The sequence below is a fragment of the Lontra canadensis genome, unplaced genomic scaffold (genome assembly GCF_010015895.1).
Source record: "Lontra canadensis isolate GAN:19392208 unplaced genomic scaffold, GSC_riverotter_1.0 scaffold46, whole genome shotgun sequence".
In the NCBI taxonomy this organism is placed as follows: Eukaryota; Metazoa; Chordata; class Mammalia; order Carnivora; family Mustelidae; genus Lontra; species Lontra canadensis.
In genome coordinates this window covers 14,717,127-14,739,388 of record NW_022631040.1, presented here as the reverse complement: position 1 = coordinate 14,739,388, position 22,262 = coordinate 14,717,127, and the positions used below count along the sequence as shown (strand labels likewise).

The following is a 22,262-nucleotide window of genomic DNA, read 5'->3' as shown; positions in this document are numbered from 1 at the left end:
AAAGGTGGAAAGCGGGTAAAATCACTCCATAAGCTTTGGCAAACCGCTGGGCGATCAGCTCTCATAGGGAGAAAACAAACGGCAGACCCCGCCCACTGGGAAGGCAGCCTCCCCACCCCCACCCCCTCCAAGCCACACCCTCCACTCGCCGGCTCCTCCCCACCCGGGGCGGCGGGGCGGGGGAAGGGGGAGGAAACCGTCAATCAGGAAATTAATTCTTGCCCATAGCCTTCACCAGCCACATTCCTCTCCTGGGCAATCATGTAAGATCTAGCAAGAACTTTTTTTTTTTTTTTTTTTTTTTAATTATAAGGAAAGGGTGGCTCCCCTATCAATAAAATGCTGCTTCAATTAGTACAGCTATCCTTTGGGTCATTATTTTAAGTGTTTGAAACGTCTACTTAAATAAGGTCACTTTCAATTTGGTAAACACTCCTAAGTCATCATCTTAATTCACGGCCAGTCACACTAGGAATGCTGAGTAAGTAAACACAATCACGCATTAGCTAACCAGCCACAAATCCACTTGAGTTTATTAATTTCTCTCTTGGCAGAGAAGCATGAAAAGGGAACAAACCATTAGAGACATTCACGCATCATTCATTCAATAAATATTTATTATATACCAGGTGCCAGGCACTGTGCTAAGCTAAATATAGGTTGCATTATTTTATTAATATTCAAGCTAAGTTCTATATCAAATCCCATTTTCCCCCAAATATAAAGCTTTTTGTCTTCATTTCTGCCCACTGTGCCTTCCTCTATGGAGTAAATGATACATCCGAACTCTTAAGCTTCCAGACTCTCTATCCCTCCCTCCAAAAGACACCCCCCAGCCTCCCTCAAATAGTTAACGAATATAAACTCCCACTAGAAACTCTAGAAAGGCACTATTTTAAAAGTCCAGGAGAATAATAATGGTAAGAAATAGTTCATATCATTGCACTCATATTTTTTGAAACATTTGGGCTTTGCGTTAAGGGGAGTACCTTAAACTTGCTCTAAAGGCTTTTTAAAATACTAGCACACATATATATGCCAAATGCAGACAGGGCTGTAGGCACACTAAGTAAGCAGTCTTAAGAGGACCACCTTATCAGAGGAATTCCCTTTCCTCGCTTCAAAAGAAGCTCCCCTTTCCCATCCTCTCCCAACACCACCAAGAACTGGCACCCGTCCAAGTTCATTTCCCAAGGAAAGGACCCACTGGGAGAACTGACCTTAAACAAGTCACTTTGCTCATCAGTAAAGAAGGGAGTTGGGCTGGAGACTTCCAAGGTCCCTCTATAGCCTGTGGATTAGGGGATTCAAGCTAACCTAATCCTCCAGGACACCTCTGGTACACACACACACACACACACACACACACACACACACACCACACACACGTGAACCCCAGCACAGCCCCCTACCCCACGCTGCAGGCCCTGGTTCCCCCAGGGACAGCCAGCTTACCGAGACACACAAAACACCCCCACACCACCCAGGAGGAGCAGAGGCAGGACTCTCCCTCCCTCAGCCAGGCAGTCTCCTGAGGCTGCTGACATCACAAAGGTGTCAACTGGCAACTTCATTGTCATGTGGCTCTCCCCTGGCTCCCCTTCACTTGCAAACGCAGGGAAAGGGTGAGACCTTTCAGAGCCGCCAAGCGGGCTGGCTTCCAGCGGCAGTCTGGGAGTGAGCCGGCTGCCGAGCCACCAAGCCGGGCGGCGGGGCATCGGGCCTCGCGTTTCAACTTCTGTTCGGTTCTCCTGTAATGGAAAATTGCTTTGCACAAAGCTAGAGTGTTACCGTTCTTTCCAGCGCCCCTCCCCCCCAACCCCGCCCCTCGGCAGCCTTCTGATCAGAGGGACGGCTCCCGCAGCAAGGTGGAAGGAGGGTAGTTGCGGCTTCTTACTATGTCCCTTGCCTCAGGCCCTGGGCCCGGGTGGTTACTCTTTTCCTTTGGAATGGGACTGGTCTCGGGGTCAAAGTGTCCAAATAATTGTGAGTGTCAAGCCCAGGAAGTGATCTGCGCAGGAATCCAGTTAGCCGAGTACCCCCCCGACATACCCCTGAGCACCCGGAAGCTGTACTTGAACGATAACCGCATCACCTTTCTGCCAGCGATGAGTCTAGGACTCCTCAGTGACCTTGTTTACTTGGACTGTCGGAATAACCTGATTCGTGAGTTGATGGATTATACCTTCATCGGGGTCTTCAAACTCATCTACCTTGATCTCAGCTCCAACAACCTAACCTTCATCTCCCCACACAGTTTCTCCGTGCTCAGCAACCTGGTGCAGCTGAACATCTCCAACAACCCTCACCTGTTCTCTCTGAACAAGTACACCTTTGCCAACACCAGCTCTCTGAGGTACCTGGACCTCAGAAACACCGGCTTGCAGACCTTGGACCACAATGCCTTCCAAAACCTCATAACACTACAGACCCTGTATCTGAGTGGAAACCCGTGGAAATGCAACTGCTCCCTCCTGGACTTCACCATCTACTTAATAGTGTCCCATCTGAACCATCCAGGTGAGGGTTTGATCGGGTATGGGGACGAGGAGGATGTGATGGAGCAGGAGGAGTTAGTTCCAGAAAAGGTAAAGTCAAAAGATGGTCAGGATGGGAGAAAACTCTGGAGAGAGTTCCCCTCCCTTCTGGGGGAAGCTGATCGAAAGCATTCTTATTGCTCTGAAGGATTTACCCTTGGGTTGACTGGAGAGGCAATAGGGTCTGTAGAAAAAGTTCTGGAGGAGGAATCCAAAGAGCTGAGTTCTGGCCCCAAACTCAGCACTGACTAGCAGGCTCCCCTAGGGACAGACCATGTCTTTGAGCCTCAGTTTCCTGATCCATCAGGTGGGGACAATAATATGGCCCAATGTACGATGATGTCGTGTCAACATAAAATGGTGTGTGTGGAAATGATCAAGTTCTTTTACTGCAAAGTAACAAATTCAGGGACACTATATTCCATTGTATTTTAATCTGTTTGACTCAGTGACTGAATTTTTCCAAGATCCAAAAGTAAATTCAGTCACACATAGGCCATCCAAAAGCCAACAGTATACTGTACAGAGAGAAAGTTCAATAGAGGTAGGGGGAGGGGCACAGGAGTTCTCTAGACAATGAGAGGGGGAGTGGAGAGAAGGGAGAGAAGGCTTTTGATGGCTCCCTTGTCTTCAAGATATTAACCCAACAAGGATAGAGGGAATGGCAGGCATCCACGAAGAACAGGTCAGTTGTGCCCACTCTGTCCCACAGGGAGATTCTAATCTCATGGGCAGTTCTCAAGTATTACCTGGTAGATTTCCAAGCCAGTTGCTGCCACTTTCTGCACTGCCCACACCCCTCTGCCATGGGCCCCCAGGCACTCCAGTGCCTCAACCCCCTCTTCTTTTTGGTGACTTTTCTGTCCTATCCTCATCCTCCAATTATCCCACTTTACCGATATCACCTTCACTCAGGACTTCAAGGAAATGGGAAATGACTCTTCATAGAAAGCCTGGAGCTACAGATGTAATCTGGCATAATTGGGCTTTAGATTCAAACCCTGTCAAAACCATGTCATCTCTCCCTTTCCTGAGTGTCTGTTTTTGAAAATATTTTCACACATCTGCTCCCTTCCCTGAGTGTTTGTTCTTGAAAAATATTTTGATGCGCCAGCACCTGCCAAAGCCTCCACCATGAAGTTCTTGCCCGGGTGACCATAACCCAGAAAGATTGCTGGCCAAAATAATGGGCTTTAAGGGAATCTGGGGGAGAGCGAGCTGAAAGGTGGCAGCGAGTGAAAATGTGCTCTCCTGGCCTTCCTTCCAATTGATGGGTCTTAACATGTCTTCTGGGCAGGGCCTGGACTATGGTGAGGCAAGAGTTTCTAGGGATGCAAAATTCAGGAAGACAGTAAGAGTGAGTGGCTCCTTACATTTCGTGCCCTAGGCACCTGGCCCGGCTGACAGGTACCCAATCTGAGTTAGAATAAATCAAAAGGAAAGAACTTCATCAGACCATCTTCTTAAGAGTATGAATCCTAAAAGAATGAAGGAGCATTTATCTTGGGTAGGTGGGTAGGTTGCCTTATCTCTCCAGAGAGAATGGCTTCAGCTTTTCACAGTGACTGGTGTTATGGTGCCTTCTAGAAAGCTCTCTAAAAGAGGGTCACTATTAATCACTCTCATGCATTAAATGTGATTCTCCTGGCCATGTTCATGTAACTAGCCTGGGAAGAAGCTTCCTCTCCTCTTTCCCCCTGTCCACCATTTAAGTATGTATTTCCCTCGAGCAGCGCCTACCAAGCAGCCAGGAGCCCTCCTACCCTGGCTGAAAAGGGTGACCCAGCTTGGTTTCTTCCCCAGTCCCAAAGCCTACTGCTCTCCTTGCTGTCAAATCTCCCTCAGTCAAAATTCTGCTTACAGAGTCGTGCCTTCTCAGAACGCTCAGGCTAGCTGCTTAGGACTCCTTGACTCATTTCATTCTGGGATTGAGAAGGATTATAAACCAGACCTGTTTCACTGTGTATTTTCGAAAACATCTGAAGCGGGTATCCATCTTGTCAAGCTCATAAGCTCATCATGAACCAAGAGTCTGTTCTTTTGAGGCAGACAAAGCATTTATCCACTGGCCAATCCCCTCCCCCTAAATACACCCAACCACAACTACTGATCTGTTCATCTCTCTCTGCTGTTGGGTGGCCTAGAGGAACCCTCCCAGTCTAGTTCATGCAGAACCATGGTCTCATTGCCCTGGCTAACAATTGTCATCTCCTGGAAACACTAATAAGCCCAAGGCCAGACATAGAACGATTTATCTTTGTAGAGAGCTTTCCAGTGCTAGAGTTTTTTTCCAACATAAAGTCTCATCTTCTTTATTTCGAGTATCATGCCGACCTATAAACTTTGTGCCCTAGGCCTGTGGAAGAGGCTAGGATTGGTATTGTTAACCCTATCATGAAAGGGTTGAGAAAACAGACTGACCCAAAATCTCGTGGCTAGTAAATGGAAAAAAAAAAAAATTGAACCTCCTGATTCAGGTCTTTTTTTTTAAAAGATTTTATTTATTTATTTACTTATTTGACAGAGATCACAAGTAGGCAGAGAGGCAGGCAGAGAGAGGGAAGCAGGCTCCCCACTGAGCAGAGAGCCCAATGCAGGGCTCGATCCCAGGACCCCGGGATCATGACCCGAGCCAAAGGTGCCTCTCAGGTCATTCTTCAGGAGACTACTATATCTTAAATTTCTGAATTCCATGGTAACTATGATCCTGTAAGTCAGTTTAGTTATAAATATAAGCCATGTTATAAGCATATGGCGACAGCATCTAAATTACAGCTTTGTTTCCTATCTGACTACACATGCAACTCACCCAAGATCATGTCTATTGGCTAATGAGCTCTAGTCATCATAAACCCATCACATGCCTGCACGCTCCTTACAAGCCCAAGTTCACCCCAACCCACCCAAACTCCCAAAGAAGGAGCTTAACCTCAGTGTTTGCTCACCTTTGCATCTCAGTCTGGCTGTCCCTTCCCACACATACACACACATCCCCCATCACAAACACATGTGTAAACACACATACACACACCAACATACATACAAGCACAAAGATGTGCCCATACACACAATACTACACCTGCATACCTATATACACACCTGCTCACAGACACAATGTCCCACACATTACACATACATGACACACATATACACATCAATGTGTAGATGCACTAGTTACACACCCACACATGAAGAGGCACACGCAGACACCGTAGGATTCATAGATGCTTTTCTTGCCCTTCAGCCCGCCCTCAGCACAGTGGAAGATATTTATTTCGTGTGACTCTCACATGATTCATGCCTCTGTTAAGTGGAAATATCTTCTCAATTGACAAACGCTCAAGCTCAGTTAGGCCCACCTCTTATACCACCTATCAAAGGGTGATCTTCGGTACGTTCTAAAAAGGGGGTATGGGGCACCTGGGTGGCTCAGTGGGTTAAGCCTCTGCCTTCGATCTCAGGGTCCTGGGATCGAGCCCCGCATCGGGTTCTCTGCTCGGCAGTGAGCCTGCTTCCCCCTCTCTCTGCCTGCCTCTCTGTCTACTTGTGCTCTCTCTCTCTCTCTCTCTGTCAAATAAATAAATAAATAAAATCTTAAAAAAAATAAAAATAAAAATAAAAAGGGGGTATATATCTCTCTCCCCGTGTATCCACATTGAGAGATCTAAGAAGAATCTCTTTGAAATGAGCTGAGTAACGTGGTTATTTAGAAAGAAGAATCCACTGAAGTCAAGAACTTCCATGCTACCACTCAGTTCCTCTGTGCAAATATCTATGTATAAATATCTATCAATTTCATCCATGCAAATATCGACTGAGTCCTATTATATGCCCAACAAGTGGTCATGGAGAGAACCTTGAGCTGTGTGTGGAGACTCACATGACTATGGTCATCTGCACTGTGTATGTCCCATGTCCAGTCAGGGACAGCAGAACTATCCTACTGGACAGAGCAGGACAAAAGAGGCCACCAGGTACCTACTGGGTGGACCAGACACTTGGGATAGCCACAGGGGCAGCTGGGGAAGGGCAGCGGCAGACAGGGGAACCCATGTAAAGAGCTCAGGTTGGAGTGAAGCAGACCTGAATTATAACCCTAGCCCTGCCACTTGCTATTTATAGGCTATCAGAGAAGTTACTTAACCTCTCTGAACTTCAATTTCCTCATCTTTCAGACAGGTATAATAATAGAACGAACCTATCTAGGCTGCTGAGATGAAAACGCTTACAAACTGCCATTAGCATTGAGTCTTGCACACCAAAAAGCATTTGATAAGTGAATAATTGGCAGATGTGGGAAAGATATGGGGCACTTAGAAGAGTAGCAGATATGTCAGGTGACCCCGGGATAAGCAGTAGACCTCAGGAAGCCTTGGCACACATGGAATGAGAGGACAGTGCACCCTGTACACAAAACATGACTACAGGGATGCATGGGAGGGAGATATAGATAGGATGTTGAAAGGTGAGCATCAGGTCCCAGGGCTCTAATTCCTGGGAAAATGCAACAGAGGGAATCTTAGAGGGAGGTGGGCATTAGACAAGTTATGAATGCAGGAGTTCAGATTGGGGAAAAAAACCAGAAGCCTGAACCAAGTCTTGGTCTCAGCCTGGACCAGAAGATTCAGGGCTGGGTCAGTAGTAGCAAAGTGGTTCTTCCTGAGTCTGGAACTGGAGTTCCAGCTAAAGGCAAGCCCCACTTGCAGGGACAGGTGTGGACATGCAGACAGCTTTCAAGGGATGAGGGAAAGGAGGTCCAATTGTGGGGCAGACATGCCCTTGAAAGCAAGAAGTCACCTACATGGTGTGATTTTGTTATCTGAAGAGGACATTGCCCCCATTCACTGCCTACCACTGAGCTAAAATTAGCCATTAGAGAGTTTACCCCTTTGAATCCCCCCAAAGTGCCCAAATCTTGAAGAGGACCTTGCAAAAATATATGAACTCCTGGGCTGAATAATACCAGTGCCCTCAAGCCTTTATCAGCTCTCATATCAGAGGCAGAAATGAATTCTTGAGAAATACAATTAGCTAAGATTAATTCTGCAGCAGCAAGGAAACTTGAAGGAAGCCAAGGTGCAGGAAAGACATGGGGAGATCTTAAAACAAAAGATGTGAGGGCAGTAATATGTCCTTCCCCCATGTACCATGTTGGCCCAGCCGACCCCCCTAAAGGGGCTGTAGAGAAGGCTAAATGTTTATTTACCTTCTTTCATCATAAAGCTACACTGAATAGGAATATAACAATTTTCCCACATTGGCAAGAGATTTGGTGCTATTATCAAAGGTCTTCATCCAAAGACACCCTCCAATGATATACTCACCAGATGCACTGAAAACCATTCTGTCCTCAAAGAGCTTACCTACTCACTTTGTAAATGTGAAAATCACAGCAGAAATGGAGGTCAGTTATAAAGTGCTGGTCACCCAGATGCTCTGATCAATGCAGAGTTAAAAACAGACCCACAGATTCCATTTTCTTTTTGGCCTTGGTCAGCAGATAGGAGGACTGATTCCTGGCTAGAACTGTAATTTCCCAGGCATTAATGCTCTTTGAAGGTGAGAGCAGCAATTAAGCTCTTCCCAGGATAGAGCTGCCTCGTAGGACAGGGTTGAATGCTTCTGAAGATGCTCTCAAAAGATCACGCAACTCTAAGCTCCCGGACATAAGGATCCTGGCCTCTATCCTGTATTCTCCCAAAGTCTAGTCTAGCGCTGTCCAATGAAAGTCTCTGCTGAGAAATGGCTGGTATCTGTGCTGTCCAGTATGGTGTCCCATAGCCACATATGGCTACGGAGCTCTTGAAATTAGACTACTGAGGAGCTGAATTTAATTTTATGTTGTTTCAAATCATGTAAGTAGCCCCATGAATGACCACTGGACACCATATTGGTCAGGGCAGCCTTTTAATATAAGATGCTTGAGCTGGAAATTTAGAATCTCGCCTCCTCACAGGTAAGCGGCTATTGAGCCACGCCCAACATGGAAATCTTCTGATTCCATGTTTTCCTCCCCCATGCCATGACCTCTCCTTACTCTCAACAGACCCCAGTCCGTTCTACTCTGCAATATTTGTTGTTATGTTCCTTATATGCCCCACATTGTATTATATTGCTGGAGTGCTTTCAACACAGAGAAAAGAAGTCATAATTGCCATCTTTAATAAGACAAGATACAAGAGACACAAGAATATTCTTGGGATACAAGAGAGAGAAAACACAACTGAAAGACAAGAGGTCCTGTCCTGGTCCCAACAATGCCACTGGGTGAGATGGGGCAAGGCCGTTTCCCTCCGAGACTCACTTGTCTTTGAAACAAAAAGAGAGTAGGATTAGATACTCTCTAAAGCCCCTTCTAGCTGGTAGTGTATGGAACTAAATGGAAAGATAGGGTGCACTTAACTGTAGGAGGAGAGCAGTGATCCGCAGATAGGGTCCCATATAGGCAACGGAATGGGATCAGTGCTGACATGGAGGCATTCCTGGAGAAGCAGGCCACAGTCTCATAATTAGGACATACACATAATTGGGAACTAGGCAGCCTCAACCTCCTGCGCTGTCCTACCTCCCATCTTAAGCATCGTCTACTTGACTAGAAAAATACCTTCATCCCCAGGGGACTCAGTGCCCAAGACTGTCCTCCCAGGCCTGGCCTGCTCAACCAGTGGTTCTCAAATTCCAGTGAGCACAGAAACCCCAGGCCCCATATCCAGAGATTCTGGTTTGGGACAGTGCAAATCCTTAGGCCATAATTTGAGAGACCCTATGACAATGGCTTCTGTTCTAGATCTACAGCAGCTGCTCCCACTGGTGAATAAATTGATTTGTACTGGGATGCTGAGTGGCTAATAATGTTTTGACATGTCTCCCTCAAGGGGCGTTTGCAATGTGACAGAAAGCAACAAGAAACAGTGAGAGTTTGGAAAGTGACAGACTGCCAGGGGAGAAGTGGGGGTGGTTTGGGGGCAGAGTGTCCCTCTCCATCAGGTCTTAAATTACCGTCCTGAAGCAGTCCTGGGTGACCGGATGGTGGGGCCTGCAAATCGGAGAGGAGTCTGGGCAGGAGTGCTGCAGAGGCAAGGGGACAAAGCCACTCAGGGACATCTGCCAGGAGCAGATGGGTTGGGTCATGTGCTGTTCCGGGTCCACGTCATCTCGAGGGCATTTTGAGCAGAGAACATCTTAGTTTCATTCCAAGGCTACTTCATCCTAAATTCAAGGCTGCTGTAATAGGATAATGGCCCCATTTCAACCCACCAAGTACAAAGTCATCTACAACTGTGCCAAGACTTAGATTTCCAGAATGAATTCAGGTCCTTGCACTCTTCCACTACTAATGCCAACCCATCTTCTCCATCAGAGAAATTGTGGCAAAGACCGGATGCCCAGAATGGGAACAGCTGGGCAGCAGACATTTCCAAGGCTGTCAGCTGCTTGGCCAGCCTGTCTTTTCTACCTTCTCACAAACACCCTGCTGAGAGCCAGAGAAGCAGCCTCATGAGGGCAATAGGGGGGCCGGGAGGGACGCAACAGGGTCAGCGATCCCTAAACCACCCAGAAGAGCCAAGAAGGGGAGGGGTGGCCAGCACGTGCAGTTTAGGAAGGATCCTGAGTAGTTCTCACACGCTCTTGACCTCAGCCCACTTGAGATCCTTGAAAGTAGGTAATCCAAAGTCCCTTCAAGCTCAGAAATGCCCAACCTCTGTGCATGACCTCCCTGGTCACCCAGCGCCACCTCTGGAAGGCAGCAGGGCAAGGCTGGCCAAAGCAGCCAACCTCAGGCTCCTTATCTCTAGAAGCGAAGAGCTCTCCAGCCTGGAGATAATCCAGCAGGGTGTGGATGTGGCTAGAAAGAGAAACAGGGATCCAGCCATGAAGGGCCTTTGAAGGATTCTCTGGGGAACATGCAGTACAGCATGAGAAGCTCTGGGAGGCAGGCAAGCCTGGGTGCAGGGCTAGGATGCTCCAGTGGGCATCCAGGTGAGGCAGGAAGGTGGTCTACAGCAGCAGATGAGGAAGTCTAGACAGGTTAGAAGGAACCATTTAAAAGATAGAAGCAGGAATGCCTGGGTGGCTCAGCCAATTGAGTGTCTGTCTGTGGCTTAGGTTATGATCCCAGGGTCCTGGGATCGAGTCCCATATGGGGCTCCTTGCTCAGCTGAGAGCCTGCCTCTCCCTCTGCCTGCTGCTACCCCTCTTTGTGCGCTTGCTTTCTCTCTGACAAATAAATAAATGAAATCTTAAAAAAAAAAAAAGAAGAAGAAGAGGAAGAAGGTAGAAGCCACAGGACTCTGGACTGAACTAGATTCTCCCCAGTTCCCAGTACTCCCTTCATGACTTCTGGCACAATTCTAAGTAATTAATAGATTTGAATATTTAACATTTATCTTCTCTGATAGACAATAAGTTCTATGAGAGCAAAGAACATGTCTGAATCTTCAGAAACTAGCTCAAGGCCTGACACAGAAAAAACGTTCAATAAATATTTATTGAGAAATCAATGAATAAATGAGATGTGGAAAATAACAGGAAAAATTTCGCTTGAATAGCTCTGGAGGATTCCCTGGGATGGACACTCTTGGAGGAGGGACAGCAAGGAGCTTAAGGGAGAACCATGACCCATCTTGAGTGTGTTAAGTGGGAAGGCCCCTGTGAAATGGATGTTCTGACCTGAAATCCAGAATAAAGAATAGAATATATATTTGAGAATCATCAGCTCACTGGTGATCACTGAAATCAAACAAAGGATGAGATAGGCCAGCAAAGGAGTTTAGAATGGGCCGGGGGTGGGGGTGGGGAGTAATAGGTCAAGGACAAAAGGTTTGGGGAATGCTAACATATAGAAGGGCCAAGAAGAGCCACCCTTGAGGTGCCCTGGACAGGAGCAGCCAGGGAAAAGAAAGGAAATCAGAGAAGCGTGGCCTCACAGAAGCCAGGATAGGAAGAGTTTCAATGAGTAGAAGCTGGTCCAGTAAGGATTGAAAAATGTCCATCACATTTACCTACCAAGGGGTCCCTGATGTCTTGGGAGAGTTCCAATGCCACAGTGGGAGTGGACAGTGGGTTACAGAATGAACATCAAGAAAGAAAAGGGGTGCAGAAAAAATGTAAACTTGGGGTGCCTGGCTGGCTCAGTTGGTGGAACATGTGACTCTTGATCTCAGGGTTGTGTAGCGCTTACTTTAAAAAAAAAACCATGCAAACTCTTCCAGGAAGTTCGACTGTGGACTGAGGAGACAGGGTGATAGATGGAGGGGAACTGTATAAAGGGGTATGTCTTTTCTTGGAGCAAAGAGGTCCATGCATGTGTTTATCTACTGCTGAGAAGGAGTCAATGCAGGGCAAAGACAAGACTCGGGACAGGGGGAATGACTCATGTGGAGGCAGGAGTGGTTGGACTCCAGAACCAAATGGAAGATCAGCCTTAAATTGGGAAAGTCCCTTCATCTGGGGGACTCATCTTCGTCTCCTTGTGGAGAAGGAAGCGAGGGTAAGCATGCACGGGCCTGAGTGTGAGGATGTGGGCCAAATGTAATCAAGCAGCCCATCTGAGAGTCCCACTTCTCTTTCAGTGAGATAAAAGACAAAGAACAACTTTATATCTAGAAAAGTAAAAAGTTTCTCATGCTGTTTTCTTTTTCTTCTTTTGGTGTTAATTCATTCTCTTTTTTTCTTTTTCCTTTTTTAAATTTATTTTTTCCTTTTTAAATTTTATTTTTAAATTTAAATTAAATTTAAATTTAAAAATTAAAATTAAAATTAATTAATTAATGTATTATTGTATTATTGGTTTCAGAGGCAGAGGTCAGTGATTCATTGGTCTTCTATAATACCCAGGGCTGCCCATGCTGTTTTCTAGGCGATCCTAAAATATCTCTTTTGTCTCGAGATGATCATACTCCTGGTTGAACAGGCAAGACTAAGATAGGCTCTGGATTCAAAGTACCTGGTTTTTAATCTTGCCTCAGTCACTTACGAGCTGGGCCACAGTCTGCACAGGAACCACGTTCCTCATCTGCAAAATGGTGATAAGTTAGTACCCATTTCTTGGGTCATTGTGCTAATTAAATGAAATAACCCACATGAAGATTTTAGAAGTGCACATAGTCAGTGTTCAGCTAATGTTAGCTGCTGCCATTGCTGGGACAATTCTAGGTGGTGACTGTGGATGCCACATGAAGTACAGAGTAGGGGGAGAGCCGTGTGGGGGGACAGAAACAAGGTAAGTGGTGGTCTGATGCTGCCTGCCTTCTGCTGAGGTGCACCGGACAGGGAGCCCCGCTTGGGTGGGAGCAGGATGCCTGGAGCTTTAAGGGTGGGGAATAGTGTTTTAAAACCTTCAAAATGACAGCATTAGGTAAAAAAAACAAGATGTAATGCCGAGGCCTGGGCCAGGCACTGGGCACACAGCTAAGAACAGAAACAGACATGCTGTGACAGAATTTCCGCTCTAGCACAGAGGAAGAAATTAGCAAATAAGTATATGACATGATGTCAAGTGATGATAAGGGCTATGGAGGAAAATACGGGAAGGGAAGGGAGGGAGTGTGCCTGGGATGGAAGACTGGCAGATCTTTTCTGTTGGGTGGTACTAAGGAGGTGACATTTGAGCAGAGAACTGAATAGAGTAAGGAGACAAGCTATGGAAATAAGAAGTGGCGAAGGGGGCCTTTCTAGACAGAAGGAAGAGCAAATGCAAAGGCCCTGGGGTGGAACGAGGGTATTAGATGTATTAGAAGGGGAGTATGGTGGAGACAGATGAGGGGAGGAGACAGAAAATTAGTGAGAGGATAGATCAGGTAGGACCTCTAGGCTAAGGAGAGGCTTCTGATTTTGTTCTAAGTGTGATGGGAAATCATGAAAGAGTTTTGAGCAGGGAGGCAGCATGACCTATGACCTGCAGAGGGCTCCCTGTGCGGGTGAGAAGGGTTGTCACAGTTCAGGCGAGGGAGGGAGGTAAGGGTCCAGATGACAATAAGACAAAAGAAACAGGATATGTTTGGAAAGTAAGACTAACAGGAATGGCTTTGAGATAAGGCTTGTGATGTGAGAGGGGAAGCAAGGAGAGCTTTCTGCATGGATGACTGGTGATCGGTGCTTCTGCTACTGAGCTTTTCCCAATTGCCTCTTATCCATGAGGACAACTGTCCACTGCCTGGGTTTTTCTGAGCAGATGAGCAGTTATATTAAGCAGGCTCAGCTCTAGACCAATCTGAAAAGAAATGAAAATGTGCCTTTAGCTACAGAGAACCAACAGGTACCATCCCCCAGCCTGGCCGGTGGGCTGGCTCCCCTCCCCCATCAAAACCTCACTCAAGAAAGGTGGTAGCAAGATTTGTCTCCTGGGTAGGGCTTAAGCTGTTAGCTCCTTTGTCAGAAGACTATACGCTTTAAGCCTTATTTTGTTGGCGGAAGGAAAGGTTCTATCTCCTGTTGGCATTATTCTGGGTACTGACAAGTGCATGAGAAGGGATTAGGAGGAAAAGGGGTCTCTGTACCTGTAGATCATGCCCATATGCAACCCCTTATACAAAAACCCAGTCCTGAAGCCTAAGCACCTCCATAGCACAAGAAGAATCAGGTTGACCTTGTTGGCTTAAAGGTCTTTCCTGTAATGTTCCAACCATCTACGAGTCACTTGTAACACTTACCAAAATATGGACTCTTTATCCAAGGGGGAAAAATTGTATTAGAGAAGGAGTGCCTAAGCCCAAATCATCCAAATCTTTATGTTTTCAAGATGCCAGGGATGATTTAGACCAGGAGTCAGCATTGCTTTCTATAAAACCCAGAAAGCAAATATTTTAGGCTTTGTGTACCCCTGTTGCAACTCCTCCATTTGGCCATCTGTGACCTGAAAGCAGTCATAGAAAACATGTAAATAAATGGGTATGGTGTTTTCCAAGACAAATTTATTTACAAAAATAGGGGGCGTGTTGGATTTGGCTTGTGGAACCTGGGCTTATGCCATCAAGGGGAGACAGACAGGTGATGAGAAAAAAGGCGCTCTTGGTAGGAAAGGTAGAAGACCACGCATGAGGGGTCTGAGGAAAGGGCCCTACTGGCTGGTTGGCTTTGGCATTGTTGGGCTGCTATGTGGTCCAATCTAGGTTCCCCCCTAGAGAGTCATTTCCTCTGGGCTACCTAGAGTATAGCAAGAGATAACAGTGGTCCCTTCAAATTCCAGTCAGGAACTGGTCCTAAAGAGCAAGGCCAAAGACACAAGCATTTAAGAACTGCTGTATGAGGTCAGACCAATAGACCACCCATTCTCTCCCATATGCATTCAACAGACATTTATTGAGCATCTAGTATGTGCCAGGCACTCGGGATACAAAAGTGAACAAAGAGGGCCTCTGTTCTCATACAGTTCTCTAACACTACGTGGGGAGTAGTGATATAAATACCTTTTGATACCATGCCCACAGCACCTGCATCCTCCCTTGTCCCTAGCTGCATTTACCCTCTCTTTCTTCTCTGCAGTCTCAGAAGACTGAAGAGTGCCCCTTCCCAGCTCAAGACTTACCCTTCCATTTGGACCTTGGGACCATCTCTTTCTGACTCCTCTGGGACTTCACACTCCTTGGTTCACTGAATCTTCCCCCAAACTCTTACAAGGGAAGAGGGATTAGTGGCAAGGGGTTAGCCAACCCACCTATGATCTTCTATGTCCCCGGGCTCACTATCCTCTAGCTGCACATTTTGTCAATGACATTGACCCCAATGGGTATTAATAACATAACATTTCATTCATTCAACAACCATGCTTTGAGCTCTAGTATGGGTGAAGCACTGTTCTAGGTGTTGAGGGTACAACAGTGAACCACACAGACAAAAATCCAGGTCTTCATGGAGTGTATAGTCTAGTGGGCAGAGGCACACAGAGGCTGATAGAAACCAGTGCTGCACTCTCAGTAGCAGGTACAGTTTAGTAGAGAAGGGAGCCTCCAAATTCCATCCCCAGTGTATGTTGTCACCACATGGAGGCTCAATCCTCCACACAGTCCAGGTGGTTCCTGAGCAAACGCGCCAGCACGGGGGAATCACAACCTGCACTTGGCTCCTTTGCAGCCTGCGGCAAACCAGAACTGTGGTCCCTGCAGGCCAAGAAAGAAGCAGTTTGTCTTAGAACCACTGGGTTCATACCAGGTTTCTGAAAGGGAGGCTTCCTGGGCTCCTGCACTAACAGATGTGATTCTAAGCCCCAGAAACTTTTGCTCCTGCAGACACCTGATTCTGACAAATAGGTCTTCTGTCTGGGAGTAACATGCTATGTGTAGAAATAAACAACATGAGGGGTGGGGGGTTTTGTTTCCTTAGGAACTATTTGTAGGAAGAATTTAAACATTAATGACACCTGTAATTGTACCTGGGAGCTTTAACTGGGACAAATGCCCTGGGCCCATGGAATGGGGCTGAGAAAGGGAGGACATGGGGGCTAGTCACCTGGTTCTAATATGAATGAAGACCCTGGAGTTGTGCAGTACACAGCATGTACAACTGTACTTGGTAGCCTTTTGTCAGAGGAAAGGAAATCAAGAAAGCCAGAGAGAGAATAACTGATAAACAATTTATTCATTCTATAGCATGGGAATAATTAAAACTGCTCAGCAGGGTGGTCAAGAGTAGAGTTTAATTTTGTAAAGCACTTTCTATAATGCCCACCACACATCTGGCACTCGAGGATCAGTAGATGGGCCTATAATTTCTAATGACATCAGACCAGAATAGGAAAACAATGTGTGACTATCAAACTAATGAAGAGGAAATGAAATAATAAAATGAAAAGCAACAAAGTAGAGAGAAACAGACATAAAACTAAGTGAGACCAATGGAAAACAAATATATCAGTCCAACGTTAAATGTTAATGAAATAATTACAAAGTTTGCTAGACTGGATGGAAAACAAAACCCAGCTACACGCTGCTTACAAAATTATGTCTTAAATATAGGAACATAGAAAGGTTAGAAATAAAAGGATGGAGGGGTGTCTGGGTGGCTCAGTGGGCTAAAGCCTCTGCCTTCGGCTCAGGTCATGATCTCAGGGTCCTGGGATTGAGCCCCACATCAGGCTTTCTGCTCAGAGGGGAGCCTCCTTCCTCCCTCTCTGCCTACTTCTGATCTCTGTCTGTCAAATAAATAAATAAAATCTTTAAAAAAAAATAAAAGGATGGTAAAAGATAAACAAGGCAAACACTAACCAAAAGAAATTTGATGGAGCCATACTCATGTCAAAGACAGGAGACTTTAAAGCAAGAAGCATTACCAAAAATAACAAGAGATATTGCTCAGTGGGAAGAGGGTAACTCTACCAAGAAGAGGAAATGGTTAGAACTTTCTACACATCTAATAACATATCTTCAATATATGTGAAGTAAGCATGACAGAGCTCTACAAAGAAGTAGTAAATGCACAATCAAAACTTGGTGAGTTGAATTTCCTTCTCGCAGTAGCTAATAGACAATTAATAGACTGATAGTAACCAAGAGACAATAGTTTTTATAGATTTTTTAAAAAGTTAGTAAAGCTATAAATAACAAAGTCAACAAAGATACAGAAGACCTGTACAAAATCACAACCTAATTGGCATCCACAGAATGACACACTCGGCAGAGACAGAATACACATCATCTGGGGGCACATGCAAAATTTATTAAAACTGACTTTATGCTCAGCCAGAAAGCAAATTCTCAACAAATTTCAAAGGCCTGAAATCATAGAGAGTATGTCTCTGACCACAGTAAAGTTAAAGTAGGATTCAACAATAAAAACATTACTAGAGGCGCACCTGGGTAGCTCAGTCAGTTAAACATCTGCCCTCGGCTCAGGTCATGATCCCAGGGTCCTGGGACTGAGCCCCACATTGGGCTCCCTGCTCAGCAGGGAGCCTGCTTCTCCCTCTGTCTGCTGCTCCCCCTGCTTGTGCTCGCTCTCTCTGTCAAAATAAAAAAAAAAAAACTTTAAAAAAATATATATTACTAGAAAATCCCCCAAATTAAGTATTTCTTTCAATAAATGATATCTCTTATTAACAAGAACAAGAATGATCAGTCATGGATTCTGTCTTCAAGAGTTTTGTCTGTCTGGTCGGGGAGAAAAGATACACTCCTTCTCTGGCCAGTAGCCCCCAAGCAAGGGAAAAGTGTCACAGTAGGAATGCTATGGAGGGTCCAGGAGTGGGAAGGACCCTATGCGGTCTGAGCTACGAGGATGAGGGGGCTGTGGAAACGCCCCTGGGAGCGCATACATTCACACCAGACCTTGAAGGATAGGAAGGACTTGATCAGGCAAAAACTGGAGGAAGAAGTATTTGATACAGAAAGAGCAGTGGTGCAAAGCTAGCTCCCGGTAAGGGCAAAATGCCATCGAGGAATTAATAGGTTAATTTGACTGGAGCAAAGGGTGGGCCACTGGAGTGCTAATAAGTGGAGAAGGCAATGGCGAGGTAGAAGGGGGGCAGACGGAGAGGGCTCTGGGAGCTGGGCCAGGGGGTCTACTGTTACTCGCAGGCTTACAGGGGAGTCAAAGGAAGGTTTTGAGCCAGTTTGCCTGGGAAGAGCTGTGCTTGCGGACAGGAATTCTGGCCGGGCTGTGTGAAATGGTCCAGAGCTGGGCAAAGGGGAAAGTGGAGTTAGGGAGACCTGCCAGGAGGTAGGAGGGCACCCACCTTGGCAGTGAGTGGGGAACGGGGAGGGGAGAGAATGCAGCGGTAGAACCCCCCAGGCCTCCCTCCCAGCAGAGCCACCCACATTCGGTGCTTAAGAGCCTAACAAAGCCTTCAAATCACAGCTAATTGCCCCTTTCAAGGTAATGCTCCCAAAAGGGACGTGGTGTTTCATGTTTAGTCTGCCGCTCAAGCCCTCGTCTGAAAACTGAATCTTCTTAAAATAGAAGGAGATAAACCCCCGACCCGCAGAACCCCACATTTTCCTTTCCCCAATACATCTTTCTTTGTAGAGTCCCGTGTTGGGTCTCTGGCAGTGTGGGGAGGTGACCCAAGCCCCAGACGCCCTCCAGCCAGGCTGAGTGGAGAGAGGACTCCAGATGTGACTGGGTTCCTGCCCTAAACAGCAAGTGTAATGGAGCCCCTGGCCCCACCCGATTTTCCTCTCCTGAGAGCTCTCCCCATGGGGCAGGGTCCTCCAAGAGGACCTCTTCCTCTCCTTCCCTCTAATCTTTGCACACCGTGGAGGTGACTGCCCCCACACTACCTTCTAGTTCTGGTTCTATGGCCTCCACCAAGAGCCAGTCCTCAAAGGTGTCATGGCCTTTGGGCCATCTTCCTGAAAGTAAACAATTCACAGCGGATGCCCTGGCACAGGGGCGAGGTGCAGGGAATGCTGTCCAGCTTGCAGAGGAAGTCGACCACTTCCCAGCCCCAAGGGCCTCCTCCCCACCCAGCTAGCTCACTTCTGGGCTGCTTCCTCTGCTTCCCCTGTTGCTAGGTCCAGGGCAAACCCAATTTCCCTAACTTCATTGGTCACCAAGGATAGGAATGCGTTCACATAACCTGGAGCTTCTACCCTAAATTTTAAGGAACGCGCCTCTCCACACCAGCTTGTCTGTGTCTCCCACTTCTGCAAATGAACTTAGATAGTTCGGTCTGTGTTTTCTGTGTCTGGTCCCCTGCCTAGATCCCTCAGGTTATCTAGAAGCCTCTGTGAGTCTCAGTTTTCTCATCTGTAAAACAAGAATAGTATTCTGTGCGTCAAAGTTGTTGTAAGAACCAAACGAGACGTTTGTATACCACTTAGCATGTAGTCAGAGTCTGGAAAATAGTAGGTGCCATTATAATTTTGAGCATGATTATCTCCAGTCTTGGTCTCCACCCGGTGTCGGAGCTCATTTATGGAATGCCTGCTGGATACGTTCCCCTGGTAACACACACACACAGGCACCTCTGCTTCAGCGTGGCGGAACACATGGAGATAGGAACACGCAGGGCTGAGGGCAGGCTCCAAGTTCTGTGTGCGAGCCTGTGGCAATTAAATCCTGTCAGTTACCCTGGGAGCAGGTAGCATTCTTTGTGCATGTAACGGTGAGGAAAGGGGATTCAGAGAGGGAAATGGATACCCTGTGAAAGTTTACGGAATTATTAAGTGTCCGTCTGGATTTCAACCCCGGTCTGTCTGGCTCCAGGGCCCACTCTGCTTTCTTGTGTACACTCAAGTCCAGGCACTTGACACGGGGACGGGCTCGGAGAAGCAGCCAGGCAGCTGAGTCAGCCGCTAAAAAGGACTGAAGACTCATGTAGATCCTGTGATGAGCCAGTGATGCCAACCTCCTCGCTGAGAAGCAGAACTGCCTCCTGTACTGGTTATCCTTTCCCTGAGCTCCCCACACCCTGATTCCGTGAGCGGAGAACACATGGGAGGCATTTCCAGGGAATCCTGTCCCTCCCCAGTGCTGAGCCAGGTGTGGCTGGACAGAGGCCAGGGTGAGGGAAAGGGACAAGGTGGAGGGGAGAAGTGGGAGCCAAGAAGAGGGAGGGGAGAGGGAGATGGTGGATATCGGTCGGGGGGGGGGGGGTCTGTGGAAGGTCAACACTCCGTGGAGATCTGGCTTGTTTCCACCTTCCCAGCCCCCGTTGTGGTGTCTCATTCCTTGAGGATCCTTAAGGAGCCAAGCTCAGGGGTGCCCGAGTGGCTTGGTCCGTTAAGCCTCTGACTCATGATCTCAGCTCACATCCTGCTCTCCTGGGCCGAGAGATCAAGTCTTGCACTGGGCTCTGCACTCAGCAGGGAGGCTGCTGGAGATTCTTTTTCCCACTCCCTCAGACCCTCCCCAGCCTCCCTCTCAGATAAATAAATAAATCTTAAAAAAGAAAAAAAAAAGGGTGGGGGGACGAAGCCAAGCCCCTTTTCTGGAGGCAAGCAGAATGCAGAGAAATCAGAAAGGGGGCGAGTGGGAGGGGCAAGGAGCAGTTGGGGCGCAGTGCGTCTCAACCCGACTGTGCCCACCCATCACCTTGTTGACATGCAGATCCCGATTCGGGAGGGTTGGGGGTGCCTGAGAGCTCACTCATCTAAGTCCGTCCAGATGCCACCCGCGCCGCTGGTCCACAGACCACACTCTCAGTAGCAGGGGTCCGCATGGCCTCTCCGGGTCCCCTCTGGACCTGGGACCCTGACGGTTCTGCTCTTTCCGCACTCTGCCCGCTGTGTTTTTCCTCGCAGATGGTCAGAACGCCACGTGCGTGGAGCCCACGGAGCTGGCGGGGTGGCCGGTCACGCAGGTGGGGAACCCGCTCCGCTACATGTGCATCACGCACCTGGACCACCAGGACTACATCTTCCTGCTGCTCATCGGCTTCTGCATCTTCTCCGCGGGCACTGTGGCCGCCTGGCTCACGGGGATGTGCGCCGTGCTCTACCAGAACGCCCGGCGCAAGGCGAGCGAGGACGAGGTGGAGGAGGAGCACGGGCAGCGGATGGACAGCAGCGGGCGCGTCTTCCAAAGCAGGGTGGACTCGGGCCAGGACGGGTATCCGCCACTGATTTAGCTGCCAGCGACTGCCATCTGATTATGTCTTTCTCCGGGGCTCCCCGCCTTCTCACTCGCCCTCCCACTCCCTCGCCACCGTCCAAACGCCCATTTAGTAAAACAAATAAAATGTTTGGTGGCCATTTCACAGCTGGTCCTTTCCTGCAGGCATGCCGGGCACTTCCCTGAGCTCAGTGGGATGGTGTAGATCAAAATCTAGAAAAGTCTAGAAAACTGGTGCACGCAGCTAGATGCTGAGGAAGCCCACCCCAAAAGCAGATCAACTTCTATTTAATGAGGATCTACTATGCCTGTCATTGTGCTGGTGGGAGGGAGGGAGAAACCTACAACTGAGAGGACCTGTCCTCAGCGCAAACAGTTTGGGATGAGTTATGATTAATCTGAACAAAACGGAGAAAACTACAAGACTCAATGGCAAGAAGAGACATCAAGAGAACATGTCCAAACATGGCCACGGGCCAACCTCATATCCCATCTCAAGAGTGTCACTAGATCCTATAATACTGACATTAGCTTACAGTGGAAAATTGAGGCCTGGAAAGGTTAAATGAGGGGCTGGTCCGTAGCACAGCCCTCCAAAGTCCACATTCTTTCCTTTCCATGAAGCTGCCTCCCCTGGAAATGTCTAGTGACACGGCCAAGGGTTCATCATGTATGCCTTGGATGAAACAGAGGCACGCAGTGGCAGCCACAGCTCCCTGAGGCCTTACCAAGCACCCGGCACTGTACTCGGCTTTGTACGCATTTTCTTACCGGGTTGACCCTCACAACTATGGGTCAGGTGGTCAGTGCTACCCTCATTTTCCTGAAGCTCAGAGAGGCTAAGTCACCAGCTCAGGACCAAACAGCTGATAGGAAGCTGAACGGTTGCTGAAGCCCAGGCTGCCTGACCCCGGAGCCCTTGCCCCGTGCTCTGGGAGCTGCCGTATCTCGTGAAGCTCCTGTGAAGGGCTGAACAGAAATGCTGAGCGGGTACCAGTGTGATCCACCTCCCAGGACCGGTTAGAGGAAGGGAGAGGGAGCAGGAGATGGGGCGGCTCAACCCAAAGACCCACTCAAGACTCCCATCCACAGCCCTACCTGCAAAGCCAGCTGTCCCGAAACCCCCAAGTGAATCCCACGTGATTCCCTGGTTGTGTTCAATGTGATGGTTAAGAGCATGAGCCCCCGGATCCAGGGCTAGGTTCCTGTCCCCGATTCTGTCCCTACTTCTGTGTGAAC

At 47.8% G+C, this 22,262-nt stretch overlaps 1 protein-coding gene across 1 annotated transcript; it reads left to right on the top strand.

Moving 5' to 3' along the window:
• Window positions 1-1,569: 1,569 nt before the first annotated feature.
• LRRC52 (leucine rich repeat containing 52) lies at window positions 1,570-21,112 on the top strand. The gene is made up of 2 exons (XM_032872991.1): window positions 1,570-2,520; window positions 20,714-21,112. Exons 1-2 carry the CDS (start codon window positions 1,899-1,901, stop codon window positions 21,037-21,039), a joined length of 948 nt encoding a protein of 315 aa, XP_032728882.1. The 5' UTR covers window positions 1,570-1,898; the 3' UTR covers window positions 21,040-21,112.
• The last annotated feature ends 1,150 nt before the right edge of the window (window positions 21,113-22,262 follow it).

Bases quoted from the DNA above. Each gene is read 5' to 3' on its own strand.
- LRRC52 (XM_032872991.1), top strand. From the start codon at position 1,899: ATGTCCCTTGCCTCAGGCCCTGGGCCCGGGTGGTTACTCTTTTCCTTT. The intron at 2,521-20,713 runs GTGAGGGTTTGA...TTTTCCTCGCAG, and splicing joins GTCCCATCTGAACCATCCAG to ATGGTCAGAACGCCACGTGC.